Below are 25,367 nucleotides of genomic sequence, written 5' to 3'. Positions count from 1 at the left end.
ACTAGTGCACAGCGTACCCGCCTCCACGATTCACTTTCCTTTACTAGAGAAAAGGCCATTTTTCAGGCCTAAATCACCAGGTAACTGCCATTCATTTTTCTCCCCCAAATAATGTCTTTTTTTTGGGGGGGGGGCACTTGACATCCAGCTCCATTTACAATGATTTGTTCATGAGACAACCTGGAAATGATAACTGCTCCATACTTATTAATAGAAAGAAAAGTTCTGGCTGCAAACACAGGGACCATAGCCAAGGATTTCTTTATCATTGATAGTGTTTACAGAATTTTACATTCAAAAAATAAAATTTGGGAAGGGGGAAAGGGAGGGGAGGGTGGGGAGAGGTGGGTAAAGGGAAGGGGATTGGTGGGATTACACCGCAGTGCATCTTACAAGGGTATATGTGAAACTTGGTAAACGGTCGGTGAAGCTAGTGAATGATGCCCCACGAATATATCAATGTACACAGCTATGATTTAATAAAAATAAAATAAAATAAAATTTCTAGTAAGGACCACAGAGACCCATCTCCAAACAGAATAATTTAAACAAAGGGAACCCAGGACACCATCCCAGGGAGTGTGGATGAGGGGGAAGCTGCAGGAGGCCTCACTGCCCTCAGGGGCAGGATCTTCCCAGGATAAACGTCAGGAGGGCCCAGGTGGTCACTATGCCACAGACTCTGCAAGACAATGACACCAGTCAGGCGCCCAGGGGCTGCATGTGAACCTGGCAGGATTAGAAGCAGCTGACAGAGGCTTACCCTGCCTTCCTGACTTTATTTACTCAAGTGTTCTTTCTTCCTGTCACTCCCCCAGTGCCAACATTCAACTTCTGCCTCTCAAGGTCAGACTGGCTCTGGGACACAAATCAGAGGCTGACAGAAGAAAGAAGGGTTGCCTAGGAGCTGGACATTTTTCCTCAACAATGCTGTTTTCTAATTGATTTGGCTCCCAATCTGCAAGCCAGATCCTCATACAGCTGAATTAAGAACTCCATCTTTCTATTTGCTCAGGCCCCAACCCCTGGACTCGCACTTGACCCTGCTCCAATCTGTTGCTGACTCCACCTCCACTGCCACCAGGCCGGGCTACTCTGGGCCCCAGTTGGCACACTTGCTCCCTGACTGCTCTCCCCACCCTGTGTCCTTGACACAGAAGAGAGCAATGATTTGAAATGGGAGTCAGAGGGCGCCACCAGCACCATATGCCAGAGGTGGCGGGTTCAAACCCGGCCCCGGCCAAAAACTGCAAAAAAAAAAAAAAAAAAAAAAAAGTAAAAGAAAATGAGAGTCAGAGCATATCTCTTCTCTGCTACAGCCTCCAGCAACCCAACTGCTGCTGAGGGCAGAACCCACGGTCCTCACCTGCGTGCCCCCCAACCCCAACCTTGGGCAGGGCCCAGTTCCTTCTGTGCCTCATCCCCTCTCTGCTGGTTCTGTTCCCAGTGGCCTTCTCCCTGGCCCTTGACATTCCAGATACCTCCCAACTCGAGGGCTCAGCCCTGCTGCCTCCTGCTAGAACACTGTCCCCCAGGTCACCTTTCTGTGCTCACTGACTCTTTAATGTGCCCCATCTCCTTTAGACTACCACCTCCCCCTGGCCCCCCACCACACCCTAGATCCTTCTTGCTTTCAATAAGCACTAATCACCTAAGACATTATATGATCCATTTCTTTACCATGTTTATTGTTTGTTACCTCCCACTAGCCTTGGAGCACCATAAGCAGGGGCTTTTGTTTTACCCACTGATGAATCCCTAGAACAGGTGTCCTCAAACTTTTTAAACAGGGGGCCAGTTCACTGTCACTCAGACTTTTGGAGGGCCAGACTATAGTTTAAAAAAAAAAAAAAAACAACTATGAACAAGTTCCTTTGCACACTGCACATATCTTATTTTGAAGTAAAAAATAAAACGGGAGCAAATACAATTCACACCACTTCATGTGGCCCGCGGGCCGCAGTTTGAGGACACCTGCCCTAGAATCTGCAGCAGTGCAATTGCGGTGTGTCTCAGAAAGCGTGTGCTGATTGTTACTGAACTGCAACCAGTTCTCCACGCTTGTCGCACCTCCCTGACACACATAAGCGGGCCCCAGCACAGGCAGGGGAGCAGCCTTTGGTCTGCCCACTTACTGTAGCAGGCAGTTGACATTTGGGGAGTGTCGCCAGTACCGATACAGGGAGACCTGCAGGGTTGGATGGCTCCTGTACTCCTTCAGGATGTTCCGAGCGCTGCCAAAAGAAGTTGGCTCAGGTCAGCCAAGTGATGTGACGCACCTGTAGCTGGGCTCAGAGCGGATAAAGGCAAAGAGATGAGGAAGGCAGGGAGAGCAAGGACAAGCCGAAGAGCCACCGAGACACCTACTCCTTGAACTTATTGGTCAGGAGCAGGAACTGGCTGCGCGTGAGGCGCCTGACGTCAAACTTGCAGAGGTTCTGAAACTCGCAGTAGACTTGCTGCTCTGTGACCCCAGGCCACTTGCTGACACTGAGGAGGAGGATGGGAGGTCGGATACTGGGATAATCTGGACCAGAAAAATTCTAGGAAATGTGAAAAGAGACTTTGCACAATTCTTACCGACATCTTATCCAATTTGAAAATCCTAAAGAAAACTAGGAAAGGCTCTGGAGCTGGGAGGAGGGGGAAGATGAACATGCCGTGTTGGTTCGGGCAGAAAAACTCAAGAGGAACTAAGAAGCCTTGTGGGCTGTGAATACCCTTTTCAATGCTTGTCGTGCGTACTACTGGGGTCCCTCTCACACATTCCAGGGAACACCAGGCCTCTTCCCACATAAGCCTCCAACTAGGGTAAAGGAGCAAAATGAAATTCACTCACGATTTTAGGGACCCCAGCTCGGATAAGATTCACTTGGTTCACATATGGGGCCAGCACGTCAAGGTACTGAGGAAAGGTGGACTCAGATATGGGATCGATGCTACATGGGCAGAGAAAACCCCAAAGCTTTCAGGCACGTGGAAGTTTATCACATGTCCTTGGCCATAGCTAAGGATGACAGGACAGGGGGAGGACGCTGCCTCACCGGTTCCCCCCACGCCCACTGTTCTCAAGTCTTGGGGCTTGTTCTGGTGTCCTTCCCTGGCCAATTTCAAAGAGCTCTCAATGGCCCAAGCGGAAACAGAACCTCCACATGGTCACCCTCTGCTGGTGGCAGCTGAGTGAAAATACCTGTGCTGATAACATTAGCAATAGGCTGAGAATTAGTGGGAGGCCACTGCCCAGAAAGAGCCTCACTCTGTCATCCCACGACAGGGCAGTATCCTGATTCCAAAGGACATCCCCCATCCCATAGCCTCATCTGTCCCAGTCCCACCTCTGTCTAGGAACCACATGTGGCTGACTGCAGGCCCTGGAAAAACCACAGGCCAGGCAGACCTGGGCAGCTATAGAACTTCTCTAAACCAAGGAGGGTTTTCAGGTCATGACAATTAGAAGTCCCAGAGGATGTGAGATGGGGGGCCCGCTAACTCCCTTGCTGTTAGCGCCTTCACTGTCAGCGGTACCTAGCAGTGGGCACCACTGCACACCAGGCTGGGCGGGACTGAGGAAGGGGTTAGAACCCACGCTGTCACTCCACAGCAAAGGGGAGACAGGCTGGAAGATTTCTCACATCATATACCAGAGGTGCCAAAAAAATTATACACATTTTAAGAGATATATTATATGTTATATACATACATTGAGTACTTCTTGTAATTGTAGAAGTCAAACGTGATTTGTGTTCATCTCTTGTTATAGGTATATACTGAGTATTATAATTTTAATATAGTTTTTTCCTTTCTTAAAATGTGTATACTTTTTTGGTGCCCTCGGTATTTGTATTTATAATAGCCACTACTAAGATGGACAAATATAGCATTACCCAAGTTAAAAGACTGATTTAGAAACATTTTTGGAATACATTCTCAACAAACACTACAGGCAGTCCTCAGGTTATGAATGAGGTAGGTTCTTAGGTTCATTTTTAAGTTGAATTTGTATGTAAGTTAGAACGGTTCCTTTACCACTGCCTGTAATATTCTACATTCCTAAGTGCGCGTCCTGTGTCTGTCAGATGTTTGTAACTACATGTACAGCTGCTTCACTCTCCCACCCGGCCTGCTAAATCCCATCTAGAAATGCAGAGCAAGGCAGCGCTAGAGAATGCCTGTTCCTGGTGCTAGCGTGTTCCTGGTGCCCGGCACCCGGTGCTGTAGGGATCAAGGACAGGGTCACGGAAAAATACAGTAGGGACGCTATTTGGGGTTTCATGAATCTTTTCCCCCAGTCTTATTCCAATCACTGCCCTTCTCAGCCTGACTCTGGGACCCTAATGCCATGCCATCCATTGGCTTCAATGCTCCATCCACCTACCTCACTGTTACTTACGGTTAGGTGACTATGAGTGGGAGACAGATCGCACACACCAGGCTGGGCAGGACTGAGGAAGGGGTCAGAACCCACCCAACCCCACCGTCCTGTCTCCTGACACACAGGAATTCATCCAAGGTCAAGACAGGTAGCCAGGGGCAAGGACCCCCACCAAGGCAAGAGGTGTAGGTGGTGAGAGAGGGCTGCTCCTCTGGGGAAAGGCCATCTATCTGCACACCACGTGGGCTGCTGCTCAGTCAGGGATGAGACAGAGACACCAGTGACATTCTCTATTCTCCCATCTTTGGTAGGGCCTGGGACTGGGAAGTCTTAGCTTATAGCGAGTGCTCGATAAATCCTAGTCACTGAGTAAACAATAAGGTGAAAAGAAGGGACACTCACCCATGTACCCTCTCCAGGAGCAAGTGTGCCACTTTCAAAAGAACTGGGGAGAGAAAGCCAGAAACGTAACAGACCTTAGCCAAATATGCAGGCTCGTGCTTTAATTCCAGTTTGTGCCACCTATCCGGGAAGAAATGGGGAACCTAGGGATAGGCAGCAGCTCCTCACCAACAAAGAGTTTCAGAAAAGCAGCAACTCTCACCTGAGCCGCAAAGGAAGGCGTCATATGCAGCTTCATGGGGGCACTTCGTCTCCACTGAAGAGTTTTCCGCAAGTAGAGTATAGAGCAGCCATCAGCAACACAGCCTGGGAGGACTCTCCCCATCCCCCAGCTGTGCCTCCCATGGCCTCCTGTTGTCTCCCGAGCCCTTCTCCCAGCTCACACACATCCCCCTGGCGCTCCTCACAGTGGAGAAGATAAGTGCTCAAAGGAAACAAACGGACAACCCCAGGCCACGGGCGGGCACAGAGCTATGTGAGAGGAACCCTAGGCAGACCTGCCCTGCCCCTGCTGAGCAGCGGTCAGGGCCAGCAGGGAGCCGCCCATGCTCTTTGCCCTGCAGCCGGGCTCAGGGCTCACTGGAAAGTACCATATTTTTCACAGCTGTTTGAGTGAACAATCACTGGTCCAGAATTCTTGGTGGGATTCAAGTCACTATTAGAGAAGACAAATAGGATAAAGCACAATTCCCTGAAAATGACCCCTTCTTGTTCTCCCCTCAGTCCCTTAAGTTAACGTAAATTAAAATCGTGGAAGGAGGACACATGCTTACGAGGCACAAAGCTGGACAGAGACAGATAAGGCCTCGGAAGCTAGATGAGGGCAGTTGGGAGGGGGGCTGCAGAGGCCCCACACCAAGGCCAGCAAGGTGCCTGCTCTGCCTGCTGCAGCTCACTGCCTCTCGGCCCCAGTGACAAATGCACAGCCGATCACTCTTGAGTCCTACAAACACACAGGCTTCCTGACACAGGTGAGCTGCAGGAAGGGACAGGTGAGGTCAGGCACCTCGAGCAGAGACAGGGAGGGAAGCCTGGCCCAACACCAGGCGCTTGTGAGAAGTGTGGCTGAATCTCCCTGTGCAGGGCAGGGCTGATCGTGAGCCGCCCCTGCGGGGGTAGGGGCTTCAGGAGACACGGGAAGACTTTGGCCAGAAAAATAGCCCAGTCAGGTTTACAGTTTAAGTCATCACTCGGTGTGGGGAACAGAGGGAGACAGGCCACAAGGCCACGACACTAGGGCAGGGCTGCTGCCAGGCCGGAATGAAATATAAAGGCTGGACAAAGGCAATGATACTGAAAATGCAGAGGGAGGGAGTCAGAAAGAGCCGACAGGATTCCAGTCAGACACCATCACCCAGCCCCGAGGCCACTTCCAGGTCACGGCTGGATGACTCTGGTGACTGGGGATGGCATCTAACAAGGAAATCCTCCTTTCACCTGTTTTCTAACAATATCTTTAACAGCCTCTCTGTTTAACCTCTTGGAGCCCTGCCAGCCACTGACCCTCAGGGAGGCATGGTCCCTCCCTCATGGGTGAATGCATTTAATCCTCACAAAACCTGGTAAGTCACTATCTTTGAGGTAATAATGTGCAATGAGATTAACTCTCTTAATGTTATTTACAGAGCCCGTGAGTGGCAAAGCTGGGATTTGAACCCCAAAAGCCACGAATCAGAGCTTGTGTATTCAGAACGAACTAAATTCTCTCTACCCCACACCACTCATGCACACACAGTCTCCCACCCTGTGTGGGGCCTGGCCCCACAAAGACATTACAGACATTCCAGGCACCGGAGTGGATGTGAGGACAGACTGAACGTCACGCTGCAGACAGCTGATAATGGGGCATCCTAGAGCTGCGGGGCTGTGGACTGTGGCTGCACACATGGTGGCAGCTAGTGCTCAGGGGATAGATAATGCCACCCTGGGACACGGTGATGGGTAAGGTAGGGGCTGAGGAGACCCTGGAGAGGAAATGTGAGACCAGCAGAAGAACAGGAATCAGAAGGATGGATTGAAACCACACACACCAGTAAGTGGGAGGTCCAGGAGCCGGCAGGGCGAGGGCGGAGAAAGGAGAGAGAGGCCAAAGGTGTGGATGTCTGAGCAGGTCTGGGCCCACGCACCACTCCCAGTGCAAACGCCTATTCAGAGACGCACATAACTGGGTCGTCCTGGGAGGGCGGTGGGTGAAAGGGACCAGGCCCGACTGCGGTGGGCTCGGGGCAGAGGTGGCCTCCAAGGACACCTGCCACAAAAAGAAGAAACTTGGTGGCAGCAGGGGTGGAGAGTGTGTGAGAGTGAGACAGAGAGGGAGAATGTGAGAGTTAGTGTGAGTGTGTGACAGTGAGCATGTGAGTGTGAGAAAGAGTGAAAGAGAGAGAGAAAAAGTGAGTTACTGAGTGAGAATAAGAGTGAAAGAGAGAGAGGGAGAGTGGGAGAGTGAGTGAGAAAGTGTGAGTGAGAGAGAGTGAGAGAGTGTGAGAGTGGAAGAGTGAAAGAGAATGAAAGGGAGAGTGTGTGAGTGTGAGAGTGAGTGTGTGAAGAGTGAAAGAATGAGAGTGAGAAAGAGCGAAAGTGAGAGAATAAGAGTGAAAGAGTGTGAGAGTGTGTGAGAAAATGAGTATGAGAGTGAGTGCATGAGTGTTAGTGTGAGTGAAAGAATGAGACAGTGAGAGTGAAAGTGAGAGAATAAAAGGGAGAGTGTGAGTGAGAAAATGAATGTGAGAGTGCATGAGTGTATGTAAGAATGTGTGAGTGTGTGTGTGACAAGGTAAGTGTGTGTGTTGAGAGACAGCGTGAGAGTGAGACAGTGAGTGTGTGTGACAGTAATATGTGACAGTGTGTTAGAGTTAGTGTTAGTGAGAGTGAAATAGAGTGTGAGAAAGTGAGAGCACGTAAGCAAGTGTGTGAGAGTGTGTGAAAGGGTAAGAGGGTGTGTGAAAGTGAAAGTGTGAGTTAGAGTGTGAGTGTGAGGGAGAGTGAGAGCAAGTGCATGTGTGAGAGTGAGTTGCGGGAGTGCGAGTGCAAGACAGAGAAAATGTGTGAGCGTGCACGCAAGTGTGTGCATGTGAAATAAGAGCAAATGCTGATGAGAGAAACGAGAGAGGGAGTGGCTGACTCCAGCCAGGGACATTTGCTGGTGAGAGGGCGAGTCAGTGGAAAAGGGACAGTAACTGAAAGACTATTGGGGGCTGAGAGATTTCCTGCCTCTTGACATTTTTTCTTGGAAAATTGGGGCCGAGACGGTCTCCTGAGAATGGAATGAAGCAGCACAGGGAGCTGGAGGTGGTATTGAGTCCCCAGTGACCCACGCGGGGAACAGGAGGGTAAGCCAGGGCCCGGGAGCAGCACAGGTCTGCTGCACCCACACACTGTGCTCCAGAAGCAGCTCGGGAAACCTCCTCACCTGTTCAGGACTTCGTACACTTCAGAAAGATTTGAAACCCTCGGGAAATTCAGTTCCTACAATTATGGAAAATGAATCAGGGAGCGTAAGACACCTGTGCTTTTAGTTTATTCTGCTGTTACCAAATCACCATCAAGATGACCCAGGAAATGCTAACTCCAACCTCCTCTCTTCAAAGACGGCACAACTATCCCTATTCCTTAGTTACCATGCCAGGGCACTTCATACCCCTGGGTTCCTAGAAGGGCTCCCAATAACCCAAACTTGGGGGGTGGGGGAGAAGCACACAAACCCACACACATCTCCCTTAGAAGACGCGTGTTCAAGAAATCCTGTAAGGGGCGGCACGGCACCTGTGGCTCAGTGAGTAGGGCACCGGCCACATATACCCAGGGTGATGGGTTCGAACCCGGCCCCGGCCAAACTACAACAAAGAAATAGCTGGGTGTTGTGGCGGGTGCCTGTAGTCCCAGGTACTCAGGAGGCTGAGTTAAGAGAACTGCCTAACCCCAAGAGCTGGAGGTTGCTATAAGCTGTGATGCCACAGCACTCTACCGAGGGCAACAAAGTGAGACTATCTCTAAAAAAAGAAAAAGAAATCCTGTAAAGCAGGAAACCCAGGCACTAGGACAAAAGCCACAAACCCTCAGAATACATCCATTCTGAGGATTACAGGGCCTTGGGGAAATGCCAGGTCACTAAATCCTGAGAGTTCATAGCAGCTAGAAACACGTGGAGTTCAAACTTGGGCAGAGATGTGCCAAGTAACCCATCCCTGTGGCTGTGGCTCCCTTCTTGAATAATTCACTCCAAGTGATTGCCCTGAGGCGTACAGCATCTGTCTCAGTCTCCTCTCGCTCTTCCTCAGCTTAATTTCTAAGCAGCACTTAGAGCAGCAGGATCTTTGCCTTCTCCACGTGGAGTGCACAGCCCAGACTATAACAGAACCTCCTGGGGAGCTGTAGAAATACCATCTTCCCTTCTGTGGAGCAAAGGGGGCCTTGGCTGTCAGCATTTAACTTCAAGTGATTCTAACATGCCTGCAGGGTTGGGAACCCACGGCCTCAGGAAAGATGAAGTTTAGGACGTTTAAACAGGATCTTCCCTATCCTGGTGCTCTTGATGGATATTACAATTATTTACGGGGTATGTATTGAGCTCTAAAATAAATTGTTCTATGATCTAAATTAAGCACATGTGCTTTACACAAGTCAAAACACAGGAACTTGAAAGAGAGAAGAAATCATAAAAGCAAATGCAACAACCCCAAATACAAAATGAAACTGATACTGGTTGTAGAAGAGAAAAGAGTTCAATAAGTCAGCACCCGTAGCTGGCCACATACACAGAAGCCGGTGGGTTAGAACCTGGCCCAGGCCTGCCAAACAACAATGACAAATGCAACAAAAAAGACAGCTGAGTGTTGTGGCGGGCACCTGTAGTCCCAGCTACTTGGGAGGCTGAGACAAGAGAATCGCTTAAGCCCAAGAGTTTGCTGTGAGCTGTGAAGCCACGGTATTCTACCAAAGGTATTCTACCAAAAGCGACATAGTGAGACTCTGCCTCAAAAAAAAAAAAAAAAAAAAAAAATTCAACAATTAAAACAAAAAAAGAACCCAAAGCACCACAAGAGAAAGTGCAACTGATGTGGACAAAGTCCCTAAGCCACGGCAAACAGCAATCCCCTTTGTCACCTTCCAGATGTCCTTTGTCACATTCTTGGTATCGATGATAACAGGAAACAGGCTGTGGATGTTCTGCTTAAATTGATCGTAGCTTTCTGAGGGGAAAGACTCAGTCAAAATTTTGTTAGTTGTTGGTAAAAACCGGAAGGAACATTCTCTAACCAACAGTGAGTAATAAGCAAACTAAAAGGTTAAGAATTTGAAACAAATGAGTGGCACCTGTAGCTCCAGAAGTAGAAACAAATCCCAGCTGTTAAGCATTTCTAAGCTCAAACCAACCCCTGCTGCCACCACTTTTAATGGTGAAGGCCTAACAGTTTTCCAGTAAATTCAGGATGCTTTCTGTTGCCAACCTCAGTTACTGTACTTTTTGGAGCTCTAGCCAATGGGATAAGAACGGAGGTGGTGTTGGAAAGGCAGGGACAAAGTCATTTGTAAATGACTTTCCAGAGAAAAGAGTCAACTAAATTATTACAAGAGGAAAGTACCCTGGTAAAAGAAACTCTAAAAAGAACTATTATTTGGCTCAGCACCTGTAGCTCAGTGAGTAGGGTGCCAGCCACATACACCAGAGCTGGTGGGTTCGAATCCAGCCCAGGCCTGACAAACAACAATGACAACTACAACCAAAAAATAGCTGGGCACTGCGGTAGGTGCCTATAGTCCCAGCTACTTGGGAGGCTGAGGCAAGAGAATCACTTCAGCCCAAGAGTTTGAGGTTGCTGTGAGCTGTGATGCCACGGCACTCTGCCCAGGGCAAGAGCTACAGCTTGAGACTGTCTCTTAAAAAAAAACAAAAACAAACAAACAAACAAAAAAAAAAACACACTATTAGTTGGCAAATTTATCAAAATTATACCTGCGTATAGTTTAAAGAGGTTTATTACAAGACACACACATACACATACTTTGAAAAAAATTAAAACCTGCAATCCTCTTCCCACTACCCTCCCACTTCCTATTCCCCAAAGGTAACTATCTTCCATTCTTTTCCTTCGGTATTTATTCCTCCATCTAACAGGTGTTTTAGGCTGCTCACTGCTGACTGTCTGTGGCTGAGGGCAGCCCCCCGGCCCGCCTCCACCAGCACACACACTCCCCACATTGTGGATGCGCCCATGGTGTGCACAAAGGGCAACACGGTACCACAAAGACTTCTGCTTTCTTGCACAGCTTTGTTCTTGCAGCAATCATTTTGTTTCACTGTTTGCTCTGGGGTTTTGGTAAAATGATATTCATTAGGTTCTTAATGACATAATGCTTTGAGTAAGTCAAAAGCAGCCAAACATAAAAATCAAATAGTGGGATCAAATACTTACAAACTCATTAGCATTGGGAACATAGCCAGTGAAAGGTGACTTCTCACTTTTCTGATTTTACCAAATTTTTTTTTTTTTTTTTTGTAGAGACAGAGTCTCACTGTACTGCCCTCGGTAGAGTGCCGTGGCGTCACACGGCTCACAGCAACCTTTAACTCTTGGGCTTACGTGATTCTCTTGTCTCAGCCTCCCGAGTAGCTGGGACTACAGGCGCCCGCCATAGCGGATTTTACCAAATTTATTAAAGTGAGCCTGAACAACGTTAGTGATGGGAGAAGGGTATCCATCCAACTTGGGAAAGTGTCCAGGTCTCTCACTCTGACAAGATGGTAACAGACCCAGATTGGGGTACAGGTCTGTGCCTGTCTCTCCAGAGACCTGCCCACTCTGGGGAGGAACGCGCATCTTAGGGGCTATCCCAGGGGCACATTTTTTGGATCAATTCTGTCACCAGATGGCATGCTAGGATGGGGAGAGAGGGAACGGCAGGTGTGCCCCTACCTGGGAGAGGTCTGAAGAACTTCTCGTGGAGATGCAGCAGATCCATCATCATATTATGTCCCACTAAGGGCTACTTGGAGCAAATCAGCAGGTGAGAGAAGTGAAGTTTTATAAAATACAACCACAGACCAGTAGTTTCTTGTAAAGGATATAGCTTTACAACCCACTGCAATTCTAGTCAGCTGGAGAACTCCATGTTTGCCCTAATTCTGTGCCAATGAAAGGTAGCTCACAACTGCTTAAATGCAAACAGAAGGAAGAGGGGAAAAAAGAAAGAGGAAATAAAAAGGAAAAGAAGGAAGGAAGGAAAAGGAAAAAGCCAGGGATGGTAGCTCATGCCTGTAATCCTAGCACTCTGGGAGGCCAAAGGTAGGACTGCTTGAGCTCAGGAGTTCAAGGACTGCCTGATCAAGACCCACATCTCTGCTAAAAATAAAAGAATTAGCTGGGTATAGTGGCAGGTGACCGTAGTCCCAGCTATTTGGGAGGCTGAGGTAGGAGGATTACTTGAGCCCAGGAGTTTGAGGTTGCTGTAAGCTAAAATGATGCCATTGTACTCTAGACTGGGTGACAGAGTGAGATGGAAAAAACAAACAAAAAAGATACCCCAAAGCAGGTAGATTGCCTGAGCTCAGGAGTTGAGACCAGTCTGCGCAAGAAGCAAGACTCCATCTCTAAAAATAGCTGGGCCTTGTGGAAAGAACCTGTTGTCCCAGCTACTTGGGAGGCCGAGGTAAGAGGATCTCCTGACTCCAAGAGTTTGAGGTTGCTGTGAGCTGTGATGCCACAGCGCTGAGGGCAATAAAACAAGACTTTGACTCAAAGAAAAAAAAAACAAACAAAAAACAGAGAAAGAAGAGGGAGAAGAGGGAAAGGAGGAGAGAAGGAACCTAAGGCAGGGTTTGGAAGTCTAAACTCAAACATATATGTGCAAGTGGTTTTAGATCAATTAGTACTGCAACCCCTGAGCTACTGTGAAGGGTAAAGAAATCATGCCATTTCCTATGGATAGTCTTTTCCAAATTAACCTGTCTTGATTTGATGAAAGGAAGGTTAGAGCCACAAAGCCAGTTATTAAGTGAGAGGAAATTTATCTAAAGGAATCTAATTTTATTGTTAACAGATTCTTTAGTATCTACAGCCAGAAACACAAAAAATTTCCTCTAGGCTAGTAAAAGAAAGTTTTCCTACCTTCTGAGCTTTCACCAGCATTTGGAAAAAGACAGAAAAACCCCTCGCAGAGAGAAGAATCTTTTCCCTCCAACAGCTTGCTCTATCACAAGAAGTGTTCTCAAGGTACCAGCGATGCTGTTTACTCACTTTCTTCACTACCACCTAAAAGGAAAAATATTTTAAGCTATAGTTTTGTTATAAAAGAAAAAAGAAGAAAAGCAAGAAAAAGGAAGAGAAAAAGAATAGAGGCAGGTCCCCTGAGACCTGGATTGGAGGAGGGACAAGCCTAAAGACCTGGCTCTTCATCTCAAAACAAAAGGAAGGGGGGAAAGAAAAGAGTGCAAGAGAGAAAGAAGCTTTCACAGAATCCAGATTTGTGCAAATGAGATAGAAATGATGGAGCCACTGATGCCCTGTCCCCAGGTGAGAACTCACCCCTTCCTCTCTCTGCACCGTCCAGATGTTGGGGAGGGCCTGCCTCAGCACCAACTGGACCTCAAAGGCCTGGAACCCTGCAGCAAGGAAACAGGCACGCACAGATCTCACAAGACAGCCCGAGAGGAAAGGAAGCCAGGAGGGAGATAGGTCGACTGGAAAGGCAGCTCTCAGGGGAGCCCATGAGCCAGCAACTGGACGTGATCTAGGGCAGACCTCCAAGTTTTTCATCTTAGAGCCATTCTTACATTGGGGATGCCAATGTAAGTGCCAAAGTGAGTTACAGCTACTAATATTAATATTAGAAATTAAAACTCAAAGCTTAAAGGATTAAGTTTATTTGAAAACAAAAAACCCATTAACAAAAGTAACACTTATAATACAAGTAACTATTTCCCAGAACAAAAATATTTACTGAGAAGAGTGACAATGACACGGTTTCCTATTTCTGCACATCTCCTGGTCATCTAGCTGGGACCATGCGTCTGCATCTGTGCTTAACCTATTGTGATTGTTAATAAATATAAAGGAAAAAGCCTCAAACAGATGCTTTTGTCTGGGGAACAGAATTACTAACCCTGTCAAATGACTTGGAATATTCTTTAATACTGCACCAAAATAACAAGGGGTAGCTTTTTTTTTTTTTTTTTGTAGAGACAGTCTCTCACTGTATCGCCCTCGGGTAGAGTGCCGTGGCATCACACGGCTCATAGCAACCTCTAACTCTTGGGCTTACGCAATTCTCTTGACTCAGCCTCCTGAGCAGCTGGGACTACAGGCACTCGCCACAATGCCCGGCCATTTTTTTTGTTGTTGCAGTTTGGCCGGGGCTGCGTTTGAACCCGCTACCCTCAGCATATGGGGCCGGCGCCCTACTCACTGAGCCACAGGTGCAGCCCAGGGGTAGCTTTCTTAAAGATCAGCTGTAATGCAGAATCTGACACTACGTTAGTCAATTTTGTAATGTCACATTAAAATTCACTGGCATATATTGTACTTTGAATTTCTGAATACATGATTTTGTCACATGTATTGGTTACTTGGAAAATATGGTGTGCAGACTAGGCAGGTCTGCCACACACCCACACACTTCCTTACACAATCACAGGGCATCTGTGACTGTGACCACTGACTTCAGACAAGTCTAGGTATTGACAGCTGTCAAGCTTATGTTCGCAGATACAAGTCCATCAGTTTCAGTTTTTGATTGAAAGCTTTATAATTTTATGACCAGCAAATACTATGAGTGGTTTTCCTTGAAGTGACTAGCTTTTTTTCCACATGAGAAAAAGACTGCAAACTACTCAAGTCCAAACTAACCATAGTCAGTTCTTCCCAGTAAGAAGTGACATTTTATAATTTTTTTAAAAAGATGACTCAGGGCCAGGCACAGCTGCCCACACCTATGATCCTAGCGTTCTGGGAGGCTGGAGTGAATTGTTTGAGCTCAGGAGTTTGAGACCTGAGCAAGAACAAGAGCAAGACCCTGTCTCTAATAAAAATAGAAAAACTGGGCGGTGCCTGTGGCTCAGTGGGCAGGGCACCAGCCCCATATACTGAGGGTGGTGGGTTCAAACCCAGCCCCGGGCAACTGCAAACAAAAAATAGCTGGGCGTTTGTGACAGGCACCTGTAGTCCCAGCTACTTAAGAGGCTGAGGCAAGAGAATCGCCCAAAAGTTTGAGGTGGCTGTGAGTTGTGACACTACAGCACTCTACCAGGGTGACAAAGTGAGACTCTGTCTCAAAAAAGAAAAAAAGAAAAAAGCTGACTCAGCCCTCAGCTTGAAAAACTGCACAAGTGCTTCCTTTCACTCAAGACAACCCCTATGTTTTGGTGGGCAGCAGCGTTTGAGGCTTAGCTTTCGCATCCTTATTGATAAAATATTAAAAAGTTGAGCAACCTGGGTGGTGCCTGTGGCTCAGAGGAGTAGGGCACCAGCCCAATATGCCAGAGGTGGTGGGTTCAAACCCGGCCCTGGCCAAAAACTGCAAAAAAAAAGTTGAGCAACCAAAGGCTGAGCTTTAAGAAATCTAAGAGGCTCGGCAACTGTGGCTCAAGTGGCTAAGGTACCAGCCACATACACCTGAGCTGGCAGGTTCGAATCCAGCCCAGGCCTACCAATGATGGTTGCAACCAAAAAACAGCCAGGCATTGTGGCAGGTACCTGTAGTCCCAGCTACTTGGGAGGCAGAGGCAGGAGACTCACTTGAGCCCAGGAATTGGAGGTTGCTGTGAGCGGTGATGCCACAGCTCTCTACCCAGGGTGACAGCTTGAGGCTCTGTCTCAAAAAAAGAAATCTAAGAATGTTAACTCTTCCCAAAAGAGGTTCTTAAGTTGGCTTTTTTTTGGAACTGAGAGCAAGTGGTGACAAATACAATGAGCAGCACTAGTGTAGTCCGCTTCATGCTGAGGCGCCGTTGGTTTGCCCGCCATTGCTTTAGCACCAGTGCAGATGGCACAATGACAATAGCAAGTGACAGCTGAGTGACACTCTAGAAACAATTGCCCTTGTGGACCCCCTGGAAGGGGTCTTAGACTCTTGGGATCCATAGGGTAGGCCCTGAGAACTGCTAAGGTAGGGCGTGGCCATCATGGCTCTCCACAGCACTGGGCGGAAAAACTCAGATTAACAAAGTCAATGGATGGGTGGTGCCTGTGGCTCAGTGAGTAGGGTGCCGGTCCCATATACTGAGGGTAGCGGGTTTGAACTTGGCCCCGGCCAAACTGCAACAAAAAATAGCCAGGTGTTATGGTGGGCGTCCACAGTCCCAGCTACTCAGGAGGCTGAGGCAAGAGAATCGCCTAAGCCCAAGAGTTTGAGGTTGCTGTGAGCTATGATTTCACAGCACTCTACCGAGGGTAACAAAGTGAGACTCTGTCTCAAAAAAAAAAAAAAAAAAAAGTCAATGTAATAGGCTCAGGCTCATGCCATCAAAGGGATGGCTCATGAAGTAATGACTCTCTCAGCCTTGAGATTCAAATTAGGTTAAGAAGTCTTCAACTTTCGGGTTGAGGCCAGCACTTTAACCACAACATTACATTATCTACTGGACATACACTGTCACGAGGTATTTGGGAGCAGGACCCATGAGAAAGAGAAGGTATGTGTCAAACCCCACCCCCACCCCACTCCCCGCACATGACAGTGACTTGTCCCAATGCCCCCTAGGTCAGGAGAAGCAGCTCCCGCCTACCAGCGATACCAGGAAGAGTCAACCAGTCGCCCTCCTCAGCCAGCTGCAGCCACCGTGTCACTTCATCAATTACCACCTTGATTTGGTCTTTATCTAGAGCACTAACAATGGGCACGAAAAGGTAGAAATGTTGGAGGAAACCATGCCAGAACCTTAAAGCAATTTTAACACAGGAGCAATTTCTGAGGCTCTAGTTTTAACCCTGCAATCCTGCAAAGAAAATGGGCCAAAGGACCACCGATCCTCCTAGTCTTTTTATGGAGTGGGAATCTAAACAGTGGGCCTGTGTCCTTCCACAGGGTCCCAGGAATGCACTCAATCCCTTTGTCTCTAGGGAGCATGAAGGAAAAGATGCTGTTCTTTAACCAATACTAAGTATTACTACCAAAACCAGCTTTTTTATTCAGAGGTGACAGAACTCTATTTGGGAAAATAAGAAGAAGATGGGGATTTTTGGTAAACATATCTCCTGTGTTAGAAATAAAAATATATTGTTGAGAGAAGACCTTTTCTAACATTTTAAAATAACAGATGGTTAAAAAACCCAAATTGCGGCTCAGTGCCTGTGGCTCAAGTGGCTAAGGTGCCAGCCACATACACCTGAGCTGGTGGGTTCGAATCTAGCTAGGCCTGCCAAACAACAATGACAGCTGCAACCAAAAAAATAGCCAGGCATTGTGGCGAGAGCCTGTAGTCCCAGGTACTTGGGAGGCTGAGACAGGAGAATCACTTGAGCCCAGGAGTTGGAGGTTGCTGTGAGCTGTGATGCCACAGCACTCTACCCAGGGCGACAGCTTAAGGCTCTGTCTCAAAAAAACAAAAAAAAAAACAACAAATTGTTTTCTCTTATAAAAAGCTACATTTTCATATGAAAACCAGCATCCAGAACACAAAAAAACAAAACATAAAAATCCCCTCCACCCAATATTACATGAGATAATTATTTGAACCAAATAATCACTTCATGTTGCAGCTAAAAGCTGTCTGATTTAATGCCCTTCTTGATAAAGGTAAAAAATCTAAAGCCCAAACAGCTTAAATGACTTGTTCAAACCAACCACTAGTGACCGGCATGGGCCCCCAGCCCAGTCCGTCTGCAATGCTGCTGTTCTTTTTCTGTTCACTCCTGATCCCAGCTCTATGAGACGTGAGGTGGCAGGAACTCGGACTGGCACATGAGGCCAAAGAAAAGAGACAGATCCTCCTCTTGGGGAGCACAAGTAAATCTCATACATGCTAGGGCAGACACCGCCAGACCGAAGCTCAAGGCCAGGGTCAGTGCCCAGCATGACTGGCACAGGCAAGGTCACCTGTAAGACACCCCTGAAAAATGCCTCGGCAGCTCACGCTGGGGGCCAACATTAACACCTCACTGCAAGTCCAACAAAGTGATTCTTCCCCTTGAGCACTGGGATGGAATTCTGGTTTAAGTACCAAATGAAGAATGAGTTTTTCCTTCCATTTTTAAACACCAAGATCACAATGAAGCAGCAGTTCACGGAGGAGTGAAAGGCACACAGCAGATGAAGGGCAGCTCTACAGGCTATCCTGTCCACTGAGCACTGTGGCTGCCAGTCACCCCAGCTAACCATGGATGGGGAGGTCACCATGCTTCTGGGAATAGCACACCCATCCACGGGAAATGCAGAAAAAGCAGCGAAAGAATTAAAAAGCGCTGGGAGAATGGGTCATACCTGCGAACTCTCCAGTTCCCACACAGAATATTGTGCTTGATTTTCTTTTCCTGTTCTTCATTCATATATGGGATTCCATTTTTGAGAAACTAGGAACAGAAACAGGGTAAGACCAGTCAGAGGTATCCTCGGGGCCAGACAGCACTGGGAAAAGAAGCCTTCCTGTCTCATAAGGACAAGTGAGGCAGGGGAAGGAACGGGCCGCAGGGCCAGTGAGACTGGACCAGCCCCGAGACATTCCCGGTTCCCTCCTCAGTGCCGTACCTTGTTGTAGTCGAAGCCATACTGATTCAAAAACTGAACGCTAGAAGCCTGGAAAGAGAATTCTGAATCCAAAATCCCAAATGTTGTAGGGAAGAGAAAGAAGTTACATGAATGGGCTACATACCTATAAAAAGAGACAGGAGAAAAAGCCAAGACCATTTTCATACCGCTAGCTCACACAGCAGACTTCAGGCTGGGCTGAGTATCTGAGTCTGCTGGGAGTCAGGTCCTGTGCCTGGCACGGGGCACTCAAGGAATCAGATGGGGACCCTGCCCTGGGGAACAGCCTGTCCTGCAGAGACAGGTCCTCCACAAGCACCCACCCGGGGCTGCTGCTGAGTCAGGGCCTCAGCTGTTCGCAGGTGGGGGCCACCCCATAGACTGGACATCCTTGCTGACCATTGGTGCCTGTGAGCTACTGTGTCATCTGAACAGCACTGTGATTATAAAACACTGTGTGGAAGGCTCTCACACAGGTGCACACGGAGACAACAGAAACGGGGAAAGCAGCACCAAGGGTGAAGCCCCACAGGAAGGGCACTGCCACCAGAGAGGCTCAAAGGGTGAGCTGGAGCCTGCAGAGGAGCAGACACAGCCCGGAGCATGGAACAACCAGGAGGAACAACTGGGCCACCCCAGGAAGAAGGTGAAGCGGGCAACTGTGGGTCACAGGCTTTGCCACAGCTCTTTAGACATACTTGTTTGACTCTCCTTCCATTCTGGAAAACACAGACAGCCCTAGAAGAACAAAAGTAGAAGGCTGAGCACCAGAGAAAGGCTGTCTGAAGCGGACGACAGAGACGCACGTTCTGAGCAGCGCTCTGCATTCGCAGATGCTGTGTGGGCTGAGGAATGGGAAATGTCTTTATTGACAAAAAGAAAAAAAAAAAAAAAAAAGAAAGAAAAATGACCAGGAGCACGAGAACTGTCAAACCGTAATTCACAACTAAAGTTATTAAAATGTGGCCTGTTCTCAGACATAGAATATTGACATTTTCTTACTTTTAAGGCCAGAGGAAAACAACAAAAACCACAAAATCTTATAAATTTAGCTGTTTTAAAATGTAAATTTCACCAAAAAAGGAAAATAAATCATATGCAGTTTAAAAACAAAAGACTTCAAATTGGGGTAGAAAAGAAACGTAACTAAGAACCATTTCCCATATTCTGAAAGAGGTCATAATTAAAAAAAAAAAAAAACCCCCCAGAAAAGTCAACCATGAATAAAATGTGGTATGCATATACTTCACGCATACCACGTGTACTGAGTATATATACACACTCAGCCATAAAAATGATGATCCAGTATCTTTTTTTTTTTTTGGAGAGACAGAGTCTCACTTTCTGGCCCTCGGTAGAGTGCCGTGGCCTCACACAGCTCACAGCAACCTCCAACTCCTGGGCTTAAGCGATTCTCTTGCCTCAGCCTCCCAAATAGCTGGGACTACAGGCACCCGCCACAATGTCCGGCTATTTTTTAGTTGCAGTTTGGCAGGGGCCGGGTTTGAACCCACCACCCTCGGTATATGGGGCCGGCGCCCTACCGACTGAGCCACAGGCGCCGCACGATCCAGTATCTTTTGTAACAACCTGGACGGAACCAGAGACCAGTCTTCTAAGTGAATTATCACAAGAATGGAAAAAACTCCAAAAAACAGTTCTTAATACTAAACCAGAATTAGTTGATCAACACTTTTGTGTACATAGGGAAAGAAAAAACGGGAATTAAGGAGGTGGGACAGGAGGAGGCGGGTGGATTAATTTACACCTAATGGGTATAATGCACACATTCTGGGTGAAGTGCACACTTATCACTTAGACCTGAAATGAGCAAAACAAACTACGTAACCAAGTATGTGTGTATCCCTGTAATATTCTGAAATATTAAAGAAAGGAGGCAGGGTGCCTGTAGCTCTGTGGTTAGGGCACCGGCCACATGCACTGGGGTTAGTTTGAATCAGGCCCCAGCCTGCTGAACAAACAAAAAAAATAGCCAGGCGTTGTGGTGGGCACCTGTAGTTCTTTGCTGAGGCAAGAGAATCACTTAAGCCCAAGAGTTTGAGGTTGCTGTAAGCTGTGATGCCATGGCACTCTACTAAGGGCAACAAAAGTAAAACGGTCTCCAAAAAAGGAAAAAAGTCAACAACAGAAAAATAGCAACAAAATAAAACCCAGTAAAGACACACTCCTCTCCCCCCATTCATAGTGAAAGCAGGGTTTAGAGTCTGGCCCAGGGTCTATTTCTGTAAATCACATTTTACTGGAACAGAATCATGCTCATTTTTTTATGTATTACATATGGCTGATTTCAAGTTACAAAGGCAGGATTGAGTAGTTGTAATAGAAAGCATTACGCCTACAAAACCTAAAAATACTTATATCTAGCCTTTCACAGAAAATGTTTGTTGACCATTGTAAACAGATTTTTCTTCTTATACCATTTAGACAAATATTTTAAGAGGGGTAATACCCAGTGCTAGTGAGGGAAACAGGCACGTTTGCTGCAGTCACTGAACTCTGGATGGTTTGTAGGAAGAGAAATGGTTTAACAAAATATCTGAATACATATACTTTCTAACTCCTCAACTCCACTGCCAAAAGTACGGCAGAGGAGATATACACCAAAAATACAGTAATACGTGTCAATTCCAAGATAGTCAATGCAATGCATTTATTAGGTTGCACACAAATGGTGACTGAGTATGCATTGTTAGGAGACAAAGTTAATGGGTATGTTCATAGTCTGGAATACCATGTGACTGTTAAAAATGAATTGATCGGTATAGGCTGATAAAGAAACATCTCCAAATCCCATGAAGTGAAAAAATTTTATGGTTTAATTTTTTTTTTTTTTTGTAGAGACAGAGTCTCACTTTCTGGCCCTCGGTAGAGTGCCGTGGCCTCACACAGCTCACAGCAACCTCCAACTCCTGAGCTTAAGCGATTCTCTTGCCTCAGCCTCCTGAGTAGCTGGGACTACAGATGCCCGCCACAACGCCCGGCTATTTTTTGGTTGCAGTTTGGCCGGGGCCGGGTTTGAACCCGCCACCCTCAGTATATGGGGCCGGCGCCCTAGCGACTGAGCCGCAGGTGCCGCCCATGGTTTAAGTTTTATTTATTTATCTTGAAACAGTTTCACTCTCTTGCCCTGGGTAGAGTGCCATGGCGTCATAGCTCACAGCAACCTCAGACTTAGGCTTGAGCAATCCTCCTCCCTCAGGCTCCCCAGTAGCTGGGACTATAGGCCTGCACCACAGCGCCTGGGTAGTTTTTCTATTTTTAGAGACGAGGTCTCACTTTTGCTCAGGCTGGTCTTCAACTCCTGAGCTCAAGCAATCTACCAGCCTTGGCCTTCTAAAGTGCTAGGATTATAGGCATGAGCCACCAAGCCTGCCCCTGTGTAAATTTTCTTTAAAAAAAACAAAACAAAACAAAACACAAAACACACATTTTTACTTGAGAGACGGAACAGGTTAACATCAGTGTTCCTTAACACTGATTCACTTAGGCATGGAAACAATACCACTAAATATTCTCATGGTTCAAAGCGTTGATCCCATAGGTGTAATATAGTCAAAACCTAAATAAGTGTATAAGATGATACCCAGTATCTTTGAAAAAACCACAAAGCTGTCTTAACCAATAGGAAACTGAGACAAAAATGTCTTCTTAAATAACTGATAATATATGAATATTAAACTCACCAATCTGACAGATTGTAAATTGCTGAACACTCTGACGGGTCTTCAGATACCACTCGGATGGCAAATCAAAAAGACTGTGAAAAAACAGGTATCTCATTCCATGGAAGAGGAGGTCAGACCCAGGCACAAGGGCTCAGCTGCTCCCAACTACAGGCAGCACTTTCCCCTTGTTGCAACAACTAGGGTACAGACTCAGTGGACAAAAGCCATATCCCCTACCCTCTGGCTTGTGGAAGCAATCTTGTAAAATGTCGTCCTGCCCCCCAAATGCCAACAGGGTGCTTAGGACCTTGGCCAGGACCGTGTACAAGGGGGACACCGGCAAGCTGCCTCTGGCCTGGCTCTAAGACAGCTTTGTCGTTACCTGATCTGTTGGGGCCCAGTCAGGTTAGAACGAAGGCCAGTGAACTCCATGTCCAGACCTGCGGAAGAGGCAACGAAGACAAGAGTCCCCAGGCACAGACTACAGCCACCACTCAGCACTGTACATGTTGCAGGTGGCCCATCTGTGCTCAAGAAAACAGGAGAGATCTGGAAGGGAAAATGGAGAAAACCAAAGCAAGGACCAGCCAGGCCCCCCCAGAGGTATCTGGACCGCAGCGGGTCTGGGCCAATACGGCAGGCGGGGCTCGGGACTTAATTGCTGCTTAACGTCCCACCGTCCATTAGCCCCCAAGAAGGAATCCATTTATCCTTCCCAAGGCTCCCCTCTCTGAGCCCCCATGGCCTGGTCACCATCTGCTGTCACCCCCTACCCACGCTCAGCCAGGAAAGGCCCACAGTCCCCGGCGCCTCACCCACGAAGTCCGCGCCCAGGACGAGCTCCTCCAGCAGAGGGAGGCTCTGCTCGAACTCATCCGCGCCCACGTCCATGGCCACGCAGCTCGCTCAAGGGCACCCGGTGAGGCCACGTGCTGCCCACCCGCTTCTGCCGCGCTGGCCCGGCCTTAAAGGGCTCGCGTGCCTGGAAACTGGCCACCCGCCCCCGCCCCACGTGCTCCCTCCTCCACGTGGGGCGCCAGGCAACGCACACACCTGCCCGCCTGTTAGCTGATTGCAAACTTGCAGCAAAGGTGAAGGTGGATTGCATTCAAAGCCCCTGTACCTTGCTCTTCAGCAACATTCTGTGGTCCTTAGGATGAGACTGTCATCTCATTTCGGTGGGCTTAGAATGCTAAGAGGCCTGATAGGGTAGAGCAGCGAGTACAACTGGAAAGGGAGAGCAGGGCAGGAGCAACGCCTCAGGCATTGCAGGGGGCAGGTGCTGGAGCAGCTGTCCCTCCCGTTTCCTTATGCCAGTCAGTATTGGTGTCTTCCTGCCTTCCTCTACTGCGCCCCTCCCACTGTTTTCCTCATTCTTTGTCCCCCTCACCCTTGTCTTGACATCTGGTATCAAACTTCCCATCAGAGCCTCAAGAACTGCCCCTTGAGGGAATCCTTGGTGCATGCCTGCTCCTCGCAGAAATCCCTGCCCACAGCGTCCCCTACACGTGAACCCAATTTTTGTTACTGTCAATTCAAAGCCACTAGTCCATGGTCTTACTTACAATGTTCTTCCTTGAATTCTATTTCAACCTTGAGCTCCCTAGTCCTCAAAGTAAGGTGCTCGGATCAATCCTTAAGGTGAGAGAAGAAAAGTATTGGAATGACACATTTAAATGTCTCCACTGGGATATGTATTGATTAAAAGGGGACCATTAAGCCCTTGGTGAAACGCTCAGAAGCAACCATACTTTTAAAAAAAATGTGGGTAGAGGGCGGTGCCTGTGGCTCAAAGGAGAAGAGCGCCAGCCCCGTATCCTGGAGGTGGTGGGTTCAAACCCAGCCCCAGCCAAAAACGTCAAAAAAAAAAAAAGTGGGTATATACAGATTTGCATTCTTTTAAAAATAACATGTTGAATACCCAAATTAGCTATAGAAGTATTTTACTTCTAAACAAATGTGTAATTGGGGTGTAGATTTAAAAATTTGGAAAATGGGCTGGGCGTGGTGGCTCGTGCCTGTAATCCTAGCACTCTGAAAGGCCGAAGCAGGAGGAATTCCAGACCACCTTGAGCAGGAACAAGACTCCATCTCTGCTAAAAAAAAATAGAAAACACTAGCCAGGAGTTGTGGCAGGCACCTGTAGTCCCAGCTATGTGGGAAGCTGAGGTAAGAGGACTGCTCAAACCCAAGAGATTGAGGTTGCTGTGAGCTATGATGCCATGCTCGAACCCAAGAGATTGAGGTTGCTGTGAGCTATGATGCCATGCTCGAACCCAAGAGATTGAGGTTGCTGTGAGCTATGATGCCATGGCACTCTACCCAGGGCAACAGAGCCCCCAAAAATTTGGAACATGGGGCGGCACCTGTGGCTCAAAGGAGTAGCGCGCCAGCCCCATATGCCGGAGGTAGCAGGTTCAAACCCAGCCCCCGCCAAAAACTTCAAAAAAAAAAAAAAAATTGGAACATGTTCTTAACTGCTTACAGGTGCTTCCTTCTCACACTCATCAAGTAGCCAGGGAACAGTTAACACCTTTGATTTAATCAATTCCTTTCTGACAACTGCCAAAGTTCCCATCAACCCAGGCTCTCAGTTTTAGATTAATGAGCATGCATGTCAAGAGCCATCTCCTAATGTACATCATGGCAAATTGAGTAGCTGTACATCAAACTAAACCTATCCCTTTCCACTTTTGATTTCAGTCCCTCACGGCACACCTCTCCTTCAAATTTGTTTCTGTTAGGAACCAAGAGCCCAAATGAGGTTAGCATTTGCCCCTTTCAGGGGTCCTCAAACTGCAGCCCATAGGCCACATGAGGCGGTGCGATTGTATTTGTTCCCGTTTTGTTTTTTTACTTCAAAGTAATATATGTGCAGTGTGCATAGGAATTTGTTCATAGTTTTTTTTTTAAACTATAGTGTGACCCTCCAACGGTCTGAGGGACAGTGAACTGGCCCCCTATTTAAAGTTTGAGGACCCCTGGATTAAGCTCAGACTGATACTGCCATTTCCCATTTTTAAAAAACACCCCTTGAGCAGCAAACTCTCATTTATTGAGATCACTCACCATAAGCCAAACATGGGAACAGGTGCTATGCATAAACTTCTTGTGAACTCTTGCCACAGTGACCTTGAAGGCAGAGAAAATTTTATATAACTAGAAAATAAGGTTTGGCACTTGTAGCTCAGTGGCTAGGGTACCAGCCACATACACAAGAGCTGGCGGGT

General features: G+C 47.6%; 1 protein-coding gene across 3 annotated transcripts; it reads right to left on the bottom strand.

The window, feature by feature from the left end:
• Positions 1–257: 257 nt before the first annotated feature.
• Positions 258–25,363, bottom strand: PNLDC1 (PARN like ribonuclease domain containing exonuclease 1). 3 transcript variants are annotated; one of them, XM_053592250.1, is made up of 21 exons: positions 25,207–25,363; positions 23,703–23,772; positions 23,261–23,364; positions 22,520–22,577; positions 22,156–22,229; positions 19,150–19,189; positions 18,452–18,575; positions 18,188–18,276; positions 16,494–16,594; positions 13,297–13,373; positions 12,880–13,023; positions 11,689–11,758; positions 9,878–9,963; positions 8,184–8,239; positions 5,365–5,429; positions 4,977–5,030; positions 4,775–4,817; positions 2,840–2,939; positions 2,368–2,543; positions 2,136–2,234; positions 258–682 (listed from the first exon to the last, which is right to left on the bottom strand). In XM_053592250.1, the coding sequence occupies exons 4-21, from the start codon at positions 22,567–22,569 to the stop codon at positions 619–621; spliced, it is 1,512 nt and encodes a 503-aa protein (XP_053448225.1). In that variant the 5' UTR covers positions 22,570–22,577; positions 23,261–23,364; positions 23,703–23,772; positions 25,207–25,363; the 3' UTR covers positions 258–618. The 3 variants fall into 3 exon arrangements, 2 of the variants coding, with proteins under 2 accessions (XP_053448225.1, XP_053448223.1); XM_053592248.1 differs by lacking the exons at positions 23,261–23,364; positions 23,703–23,772; positions 25,207–25,363 and adding an exon at positions 22,953–23,231; XR_008380239.1 differs by lacking the exons at positions 258–682; positions 23,261–23,364; positions 23,703–23,772; positions 25,207–25,363 and adding an exon at positions 22,953–23,241 and having other exon boundaries at positions 2,368–2,490.
• Positions 25,364–25,367: the final 4 nt, after the last annotated feature.

This window comes from Nycticebus coucang, chromosome 5, assembly GCF_027406575.1.
Source record: "Nycticebus coucang isolate mNycCou1 chromosome 5, mNycCou1.pri, whole genome shotgun sequence".
NCBI lineage: Eukaryota > Metazoa > Chordata > Mammalia > Primates > Lorisidae > Nycticebus > Nycticebus coucang.
This window is presented reverse-complemented; position numbering and strand designations above follow the sequence as displayed.

Excerpts from the sequence above, each read along its gene's own strand:
- PNLDC1 (XM_053592248.1), bottom strand. The coding sequence starts at position 23,028 with ATGGACGTGGGCGCGGATGAGTTCGAGCAGAGCCTCCCTCTGCTGGAG. Across the intron at positions 13,374-16,493 it reads GACTCTTCCTGGTATCGCTG|GGTTCCAGGCCTTTGAGGTC; the intron begins GTAGGCGGGAGC and ends TCCTTGCTGCAG. Across the intron at positions 8,240-9,877 it reads TGACAAAGGACATCTGGAAG|GAACTGAATTTCCCGAGGGT; the intron begins GTGACAAAGGGG and ends CCATAATTGTAG.